The 10,783-nt window shown below is 48.1% G+C and overlaps 1 protein-coding gene across 1 annotated transcript in view; it reads left to right on the top strand.

Annotated features, from left to right (window-relative positions):
* The first annotated feature begins 4,831 nt into the window (after window positions 1–4,831).
* Window positions 4,832–10,783, top strand: part of LOC114764256 (protein O-mannosyl-transferase TMTC2-like) — a 51,947-nt gene continuing 45,995 nt past the window's right edge. Inside the window, exon 1 of the mRNA XM_028953732.1 lies at window positions 4,832–5,201. Within this exon, the coding sequence (XP_028809565.1) occupies window positions 5,119–5,201 (83 nt within the window). The 5' untranslated portion in view covers window positions 4,832–5,118. The remainder of the gene's footprint in view (window positions 5,202–10,783) is intronic.

Genomic DNA, 10,783 nt, shown 5'->3' with positions numbered 1-10,783 from the left:
GAACCTGAAATCAACACAATTTCCTCTCCCACCATCATCGCCTTCATCGGTCACATCAACAGCCCCTGGGAGCGTGAGAGCGGGTTGCAGCGCTCCTCCCGAACCTGTCTGGATGCACGTGAGTGCTTCAAGATGTTTGCTCCTTCATTTCCAGCCCGAGTGCTGCCGGTTGTCGCTGCCGTCCCATTCCGTGTTTTCCTGTTGCTGTAAACACCCCCACCCCCCCAACCGGGTGGCATGCCATAGCACTTCCTGTTTGAGCGTTGATTTCGGAAATAGGAAGAAGGGTGCAGGATGCACTCAAGACGTCTCCGATGCACAAGAATAACCCGGGTGGGAAGCGCGCACCTCTCCCTCTCGTTCCGTGATCCGTCTTCTCGCCATCGACTGGGATTACGTGTAAAAGCGGGAGGAAATGGAAAGGGGGCACGTAACTCGTGTCCCTCATCACAGGAAAGGCTTCCTTCTTCGCATGTACACACACACACACACACACACACACATAAAACCTTTTTTTCTCCTTTAAGTGTCTACGATGGCTCGTGGCCCAGTTTGCCTGGTGCCTGCACGTCCTAATTTTAGCTGCGGTGCCTCAAAGGGGCCGTTTATGGAGATTTGTGGGGCCCTTCGGAGCGGATTGTGCCATTACTGTGTGGCAGAGAACTGATCTGAGGGGACCTCAAAAAGAGGAGACGTTTTTAAGAAAATGGAGAGGAAGAGGAAGGAAGAGAGGAAAAAAAGCTCAGTGTTCCTTATCAGTCATCATTATTTTAATGGGGCTTGATGTGGGAAAACCAAAAAGAGGTACAGGGGGAAAAATGAAACAGGACGAGGTCAAAGGTTATCCTTCCATCTCAAGCCCGTCAGTTTTGGAGGCCGAACAGGACACGGGACTTGTGGAGAGCACACGCATGGCCACACGCCCCTCCCTAATGGAACATGATGACTTCCATCTGAAGACAACAACCCGCGCTTTACTGTCAGCTTCACAGCAAACAAAAGGAGGTAGAAACCACATGGGCCACGTTGCCTCTCTCCGTTTCATGCTACTCAGAGCAAACTTGTGTGTTGGATGAGATGTGTCGCTTAACAAAATAGCAACCTCTTCACCGTCTGGACATGCACCTCAGCGCACCCTTCCGACATCCAGATGACTGAGCATTTACATTTACATTTACAGCATTTATCAGACGCCCTTATCCAGAGCGACTTACAATCAGTAGTGACAGGGACAGTCCCCCCCTGGAGCAACTTAGGGTTAAGTGTCTTGCTCAGGGACACAATGGTAGTAAGTGGGATTCGAACCCGGGTCTTCTGGTTCATAGGCGAGTGTGTTACCCACTAGGCTACTACCACCCTTGAGCAGGAGCAGAGCGTGGTGCAGTAGAGCGGGGGACGCAACGAGGACGCAGAGGACAGAACCTTACAATATTTCTCCACCAGGGTCTCCGTCAGCTAAAAGTAACACTGGAAAATAGTTCAGACAGCTTGCAGACTGATCCCATATTCTGTTGAGTTTGAATATATATACAAATTGGCGTGGAGACAGACATGGCTCATGGGAAAGTGAATAAACTGGATTACGATGGTTGTAAATGTTTTGGGCTTATGCTGAATAAATGATCATTTGTTTGGATAATTGTAAAAACAAAATATGCAGTAATAAACAGTTTATTCAACAAATTTCATAAACAAAACAAACAAAACACTTACGCTGCAAATGTCAAAATTCTAACATTTTCTTACTCATGTGAAATATAGAGATCAAGAAACAACAAAAGAAATTCAATTTGCATTTATTGTGTGACGTGAATTGCATATATACATCATAAACTACCAGTTGCCTACACTGCGGTGGTTATGGACATGGAGCCATTTTTGAAGAGTCCAATGCAAGAAACAGATTTAGTATTTGTTATATGAGGAGAACATGAAGTATCTGATTTGATGAATCTGATGAATTTTCCCCTCTTTTTACCTTCATGGCTGCTTTGTTCACTATTGTCATCATCAAAAGTTGCTTCATGAGACGCTCATTAACTGAAGGATAAAAAAATGTTCAGCATAAACTTATCAAGAGCGTGAAATGCAGCCATCACAGCAAAGGGAGACTTGGCAATACCTCTCTCGCTCTTCCGGTTGAGGGTTCTTTGTCACATTTCCTTCCTAGGGCCCTTCAGCGCGAATTGGGATCCTCCCGGGTGTATAGTAGGTGCGGCTTGTTTCGTCTCATCCTCTCTCCTGTAAAAGCCCTGTGTGATATGAAGTCTACAGAGCTGTCCTCCAACGTGAACCCCGAGGTGTCCCCACGTCCTGCGTGTCCCCACACTGGTATGCGCTGCAGTTTATTGCCTGTGTCAAGTGACCGTTAATGTGGCAAACAGGATCGTGCGTAGCCTCAAGGAGGCTCTGTGACTTCTCAGCCGGTCCAAGGCAGAGTACTTTGAGGGCGTTTGACCGCAGGTAGTGGTATCATGCAGAGTACCTAGACGACCTCACGAAGACCCCCCTTTCAGCACATGGCATGGTGCATTATTTCCCTTTTGTAGTTCCCTTCAATAAACTGTTGCATTTTCTGTCAACACCTCAAAGCGCATGATGTCCTCTCTTGCCCCGTCGGGTGCAACACATTGTCTGTGATTTTTTTTGTTTATTACATAACCTCACGTGCCATTTTATAGTCCTGTGTCTTCAGTTTATTCTATAATGAAAAAAATGCAAGACCCATAAATGAGTAGGTGTGTCCAAACACAACTTTGTATTCGCACACGCACAAGATTCAAATGGTAATTAGTACAATAAATGTACCATTAGAAGAATGAAGCTGTTTGTGAAGTCAGAACAGGGTGTCGCTGGTTTTCTGCGAACGATCCATGATGAAAACCAGGCTGCCTCTGACAGCCGTGGAGGGGCTCAAAGCCACAGTTTCTTTCGCTCTAATTTAAAAAGTCACACTTTGGCATGCTGTAATGATTAATGAGGAACAACAGAACCCTTCTGTTTTGAAGAGAGGGACCGCGGTTTCGGGGGCGACGACAGCTTTCGCTGTGGAAAGGAGGGGAGGGCCGGGCTTGGTGGCACCTGCCTGCGGCCGCGTTAACGCCCTTATCGAAGGGGAACACAGACAGGGCCAATCGCTGGGGCTCAGCTGCCTTAATTTGGCGTGCAGGCTCGACCTGGGGCTGATTATGATTTACTATTTCCTGCGTGATGGTTATCAGTCATGATGGAAAGGACCGCAGCCCCTAATGGGGCTAAACAAACAGCTAATGTTCCCCTTCAAACAATTCTATCACACGTTTCGAATCTTACCTTCAAAAAAAGTCACCCAAAGAAACATTTTCCTCCCTTTTTCTGCCGTTTCCCTCCCCATAAATTACTCAACCCTTTCTCTGACACACATACAAAAAAAAAAAACACGCAAATTCCCCCCAAATGGCCCCCTCTAGTGGAAATATATCACATAAAAGATTAAAAGTAGGACCTTCTCAGCATCCTCTGGCCTGGTCAGTTTGTGAATCTCCACCCCTGCAATGGAGCAACTTATATATAACTTATATATATATACTTATGTATATGTGTGTGTGTGTGTGTGTGTAGCCACAAGGAAACTCTGTGACTCCTCAGACGGTCCAAGGCAGAGTACACACGTGCACACACACACACACACACACACACACACCTGACTGCTGGATTCCATATTAGGGTCCTGGTTGATAAATGAATCACTTTATTCCTCAGTTTGTCTCTACCAAATGTAACCCTGGCAACCTGTAAAGGCGATATGCTCACTTTACATTAAAAAAAAAAGAGCTCTGATGATGAGCTCTGGCAGTCACAACCCTGAGTAACAGGACTAAGCGTGTTATGAAAAGTGAGTAAGTGAGCGTTATTTTCCACAAACATGGTGAAGGCAAAGTAGGTTGTAATAATATATTAATTGCACCTCGTACATCAACGTGGGTGGATTTAACAGATCTTCAAAAGATTCACCATTTCTTCTTTGTGGCTCTCTTAAACTATTGTCTATTTTGCATAGATAATTTCTAGATGATTTGCTAAGTTTCCCTCTTACTAAAGTGCAGGAAACTGGAGAAAACAGAGAGTGCAACCTTCAGCATTGAGCATAAACTGGTCTTAAGCACTGAATCAAGAGCGCTGATTAGGCTACTGTATCAAGGTCAAGGGCTGGTTAAGGGTCGGGATCGAGATCGATATTTGGGGTTAAGATGGCCCCCACGTCCTCCCTCCGGCCTGGTGCCATCTGCTTCGCTCCTGTCCCGGGGCCCGGGTGTAAACAGTGCCGCTGCCAACAGGCAGACAAGCTGTGGCCCAGCCGCTTCCCAGTGGGGTTTCGGAGCACATTTCCACGCCCCCCCCCCCCCTTCCCCATGTACATACATGAATCACATCCCTCGGCGGGATCCTGCTCTGCGCCATCCGTCTCTCCGGCGAGGGAAACTGCGTTGAAGCCTGTGAGCTCTAGCTGGGTGCTGATTGGCCACTGGCCGAGCCGTCAACCTGCATGCACGTGCCACTGGTGTATAATGGGAAACAGTGGCCATTGCCTTGAGCATCCCCAGGGGGGGCCAAAGAAATCCCCGCAGGAACAACGTATAATTGCTTTTTAGCTCATTTATATTAAAAACAAATATATATTTATTTTTTAAAATGAGATGACGAGTTAATAAACGGGCGCGCACACCGTCGCCCCCGAATTTCAGCACCCCTGGGGACCGCTCTCTCTCTCTCTCTCTCCCTCTCTCAGCGTCCCAGTGGCACCGCGCGCATGCGCACCACGACCCCGCCCCCCCGCGCCGTCCCACTCGTCCCACAGCCAAGGATGCAGCGGGCTTGCGTGCTAGTGCGCTCCTCGGAGACGAGTCTGGCGGCCGGGCTGAGCTTCCCGCCTCGGCATGGGCTAAAAGGGGAGATGCTCGGGCTCGCCGGCGTTCTGGCTCACGTTTCCGCGCGAAGGACGCTCCGGAACCCGAAACAATAAGGAGACACGAGGGGCGAGCCGAACCGACTCGGCGGCTGAAGCCCGCACATTTATCAGAATAACAATCGCAAAAAGAAGTATTATTGTACACATTGTTGCGTATTCCCCGCTGAGAGATGATCACGGAGTTGGCGTGCGGCGCCGCGGCTTTGGTTCTGTACCTGAACACCCTGGACGCGGATTTCTGCTACGATGACAGGTAGGTCCGGCCGCCGGGTCACCGCGTTCTGCCGCGCCGCCTCACTTTGTTGCGGGATGCGAGAGGCCGAGTCGACCGCCGTGCTGCCCGGAGCGGCGAGTGTGAATGTGGCGGCTCAGAAGCCGTTTTAATTATTATTATCATTATTATTATTTTTTTTAAATAAATCTAAAGTGAATAAATCACACGCGGCGTCCCGCCCACTTCACGCGGGGAAACGTGTAATCTCCGCCAGGCGGAGATCCTATTATTATTTTTTTTTAATTAAAAAACATTTTTAAAAAGTGAACTTGTCCCGGGGCGTCCTTGTGCTCCGACCGAAGTGTTTTTCTGCTCGTCCAACTGTTACGCATTAATGCCGGTCAACTATAGCGTGGTCATCGAAGACCGGCCAATCGGCGCACGGCTTAAATTCAGCGCTTATGTGGAACGGACCAATCAGCGCACGGCAAAAAAACTCCGCGCTTCAGAGAAACCATCACAGTAATTTATATGGCCGTCACCCCGAACGTAAAATAAATCTACAAATAATGTTTTCTGCAGTCATGTGTATCTGCTGCAGCCCATAACTTTTTTTTTTAATTCGGAAAGATGAAGTTTGACCAACCCGTTGCCCTCTTATTTCTACGTCTTCATGCTGACGACGTGGGGAGTCCTGACGTGCATTTTATGTTCCGGCTGTTTTTTTCTCCCTTTAAAAGCTACCAGGAATCCCAAAATAATGATATAATAATGATGCGTGACGACAAGCGATCAGGGCATAATCAGGGCTTTCTTACACGAAGTCACTGCATTAACCTGTGTGTTTTATTGCATATTTTGACCAGTTGGATAAGACTGATTAATACTGAAAGCAAAGATGCAAAAAAAAATAAAAAAAATCTACTCTTTATACACTCCAGCACTTTCAATCACTTCTGGACTTTACTTTCACTTTACTTTACACATTTGCACACCTTCACCCTACCTGTTACACATATTTTATGTTTAAAAACATACAATTGTAATATTTGGTTATGTTTGCAATATTTGCAATATTGAGATCTATAGCAGTCGCACAAGCATTTCACTGCATATCATACTGTTTATGACTGTGTTCGTGACAAATTAAATTTGAATTTGATTTAATTTAAATTGAATGGTAAGATTGGAATATTCTTTGTAAAATGAAATTGGTTTTGATAAAGCAATGGTTGCTTTAGCAAATGGCATTTTCAAATGAACCAGTAGCATCACAATGGACACGTAATGTACACCATGACACTGGACTTCTCCACCTCTGTAGGACCTTTTCTCTTCTTGGACAAACCATCACCAACCCTGCACTGACACCAATTGCAGGCTCACTCTTCCCTGGAAGGGCGTCCCTCTCTGTATCACTCCTTCCTTACGTTTCTTACTTTCTTTTTTTCTCTCTCCTAGAGTTTTTTGTGTGGGGGTGTCAACTGTAGGGTCTTTCAAAGCCCATTGTGACATACTGTGATTATGGGCTATATAAGAAATAAATGTTGTTGGTTGTAAAGTTTGATAAAGAGGAGCTAGTATATTGGACAAATGATGAATGGAGGTATTTTTAAAGCCCCACTGTGTGTTTTGGGCCCTTTGTTCACCGTAGCTCACGCCATAGGAACCTGGAGAAGAATCGTTGAGGGTTCGCTCGGCCACACTGGGGGCATCTAGACAGATCATGGCCTTTGTACCTGTCCCTCTCGGTCCTCTTTAATTGAAACCCAGGAGGCTCCGACGTTGTCCCTCCCTTTCACCCACGCCAGGGACATTGGAATACCAATCACATCCCTGACCCCGGATGCCCCGGGCCATTTATCACTCCGTCCCCTGGCCTGAAAAGGTCAAGTAGCTGGTGCTCCATGGCGCCGCGTGTGTGGAGCTGACAGCGGGGCAGTGGGGTTGTCCGTTTCCGATGGCAGGAGGCACGCCCGTCAGTTTACGCGTTCCTCTCCCCTCCTGCGCATCTGGTGGGTCCGCGCTATGGCCATCTGTCCAGACGCGGAGAGGCTGCCGAGGATCTCTGTTTTCCCAATCACGTCAAGTGTTTTCCCTGGTAACGTCCGAGCCTCCTGCAGCCAACGGTAATATCAATAAAACAAATTCTGGCGTGAAATCTCCGATTTTTTTTTTCAGTTTCTGCTTGATCAGATTTGCGTGTCTCACGTTAGGGCTTCTCCTTCGTCAGACCATGTGATATTTAAATATGTCTGTGCCCGAGCCTGCTTCCACTGTTTATTTGCACTTCACCAAGGTTGCAGGGAGGAAAGCGGGTCTCCGTAATGGATGGTTTCAGGTCTCGCACAGCCGAGACTAACACCCCCCAGGTCCTGTTGGTGTGATTAAGGAAGACGACTTCCTTGGATTCATCCGACTGCACGACCCTTCTTGCGCAAATCATGAAACGTTTCTTCCTTTAATCTGAATTAAGAGCAGGGATGATCATAAAGTATTTACATGCCAGACCTCATTTATATGAGTGCTTGCCCGTGTACAGGGTGGGCCATTTATATGGATACCCTTAATAAAATGGGAATGGTTGGTGATATTAACGTCCTGTTTGTGGCACATTAGTATATGTGAGGGGGAAAACTTTTCAAGATGGGTAGTGACCATAGTGGCCATTTTGAAGTCGGCCATTGGATCCAACTTTTGTTTTTTCAATAGGAAGAGGGTCATGTGACACATCATATTTATTGGTAATTTCACACGAAAAACAATGATGTGCTGGTTTTAATGTCACTTTATTCTTTCATGAGTTACAAGTTTCTGACCACTTATAAAATGTGTTCAATGTCACCAACTATTCCATTTTATTAAGGTGTATCCATATAAATGGCCCACCCTGTATCTTAAAATGTTTTTATTATATTACGGTATTGTTGCTGCAAATGCCTGGACTTTCAGTTGGAGATGAAAATAAAAATGTCATTGCAATAAGAGGGACCTCGGACGTTTAACCTCGTGCGAAATCCCTCACCCCCCCAACGCATCAGTGTTTCTAAATGGCAAAATATCGACCGTGACCCGCACACTGATTCATCACCGCACATGATCGGCGCTTCAGACAGATTAATGGGCGCGGGGGCGACCCGGCTGCGGCGCCGCGCCATGTTGATATCGACATCGCTCTTTCGAACGGGGTGGGGCTGGGGAGGGGTGTGTGATACGGCCGTCCGGCGGCTCTGTTTTGATTGCGATTGAACCCGTCAGTCCGGCCCGCAGGGCGCATTCTGAACAAGGCACGGAGGTGTCGCGAGCGCGCTCTGTTCACGTGCCAGCGGAACATCTGTAACCACGATCACGGCGCGACCTCTAAACGCATGACCCAGAAATGCATTATGGGTCCACGGGGACTTGGAACGAAAACACACAACTCCTATCTCGACAGGGGAAACAAGGCCCTGATTCAATCGCCGGAGATAAGAGCATGTGTTCCTCAGGTCGGGGGTGTGGAGGGCTGAGGTTACGACTCCTTCGTTTCCTGCACTGGCGTTTTTCTTCATCCCCATGAAAGGGGCCGCGTGGAAACGTATTTACCCAAAATGACAAATGCTAATTGCTTCCTCGCTTGTATCTGTCGGGCCTATCAGTTGGCGCGCACATGCTACGTCGCTCATCGCGTCTGGAGATGCGTGCGTTCCGGGGGTGCCGACTGTGATGGATGTTTGGGGTCGCCCAGAGAAAAGACAGGCTGACAGGAAGTGTATTCATCCACTTTCCTGTGCGGGGCTTGGAGCTGCCCTCATCACTCTTTGTGGAATAACGACTCAACAACGGGGTCCTATATCAACAGCCCCGCAGGCACGTTTACCCCATATGTCACGTAAGTGCCAGAAGTCTGGTACAAATCTGCCATGCCGAGTCAGGGACAAGTGCTAGAAGGCCGAGTGGTGTCAATAACGGTGAACTTTGGTAATCTGGGGAGCGGGAATTTATTATCAGGCTAACCTGGGTTATCAGGCCGCTACCACACTGACACGAACCCTGACTTTCAAATGGCTAAATCATCTCCAAACGCTATGGGCGCAACGAAACAATGCGAAGGGATTCTATACCGTGAGAAAAAGTTTTGTTGTTCGGTTGTTTAGGAGGAAATAACTGTGGTTTCGTCTGGATCACCCAAATGTGAGCTCATTGCCTCCAGCCTGCGCCGGTTATGGTGGAGATACATCTGCAGCCCTGCTGCTGCCAGCGGATGCTCGTCGAAATTGATTTATTGCTGACTAGTTGGTATTTAATGAAACACTTGTATCCCCATAAGCGCAATTACTGAACGCCGAAACGTATATCACTTAACAACGTCACCAGAAACAGTTCAGATGGGCGTGCATTATGGGCTTGTTGGAGCCACGATTGAACCATATCCCGTGCCGTGTTACCTATGGCATAATTCGGATTTTGTTCGGAGTGCTCGAGGTCTGTCATCCTGCAAAAATTCAGTTCGATGCTCCTTCAGCCAGACTCAGAGGTTCATTGATAAGCCGGTAGGATAGTAGATCTCTAGGCCAATGAAACAGAAAGCACGAAGCCCGTTACTGACTGGCGTTCTGTTTTTGCCCACGCGGTGCATTATAGACGAGTTGTGAGCCGAAGCCTGCCTCTCGGATGCATTTATATATATTTAAATAAGAGGGTGAACTCCGTGTCCTTGCTTCCCTTCGCTTCATTGCTACCCTACATCGTTGGGCCTCATTTGCACTCGTCTAACGAGCGGTTGGGATTTGCTGGCGGTTGGCGCATTACACTGAGAGAGAGAGAGAGAGAGAGAACGTAGAGCAAGTGAGGTGGTAACTGGAGACGATGGCTTTTCAAAGCCCACCGGCGCACGTCACTGGAATGATGTGTGTTTTGGAAAGGAGGTCGCCGGCCTTGATGAAACGCCGCGTTGTGCCGTTAGAGGTGGAAACGGCACGACGGTGATGATGATGTGTTGCCGTGACCGTGTCCGTACGAAACAGGGCCCGTCTCGCATCTCACTGCTGACCCCAGACGTGCCGTAACTTTCTACCGCAAGTTTACGGCCGTTTCCCACCAGCGTGTGTGCGTTCTCACCGTGGACGCCGGTGGGAGATATAAAACAACAGTTTGTTGGGGGGGGGCCGGCATCACTTGATGTCTTGATCACTTGCAGATCCTGTGCCGCTCGCTCGGGCTCCACAGGCAGCGCATGCCTCACACGGGTCTGGACCGGGGCCCGAAGAGGAGAGATTTAGGGGTTAAAGACCCCGGGTGGATGTTCAGGATGCTTTCAGGGGCCGGGAGCCGCGTCTGCAAGACGTCTGCAATTAAATCAAGGTCGCAGAGTCCTCTGAGGGTCTTTAGAGTTGAGCATCAAACAAAGTAACAGGAAGCACTTTGCCAGAAAAGAGGGAAAGACTTTACTATAGGACAGGGTTTGAATGTGAATCGAGGTGTTTTGCCAAGAGAAACAAAGACCCAACATGGGTATATAGATCCAAATACCTGGGAATCCCAAAGTTTGTGGAAGTTGTGCAATTGTCTCCAGTCCTCCTTGCATTTCTTCTCAAATCCTCATTGTGCATGCTAGCCCAGGCCCCCCAGGCACAGCCAGG

Source organism: Denticeps clupeoides, chromosome 15, assembly GCF_900700375.1.
Source record: "Denticeps clupeoides chromosome 15, fDenClu1.1, whole genome shotgun sequence".
Taxonomy (NCBI): domain Eukaryota; kingdom Metazoa; phylum Chordata; class Actinopteri; order Clupeiformes; family Denticipitidae; genus Denticeps; species Denticeps clupeoides.
The sequence above is the reverse complement of the archived record's forward strand: the minus strand, read 5'-3'. Positions and strand labels throughout refer to the sequence as shown.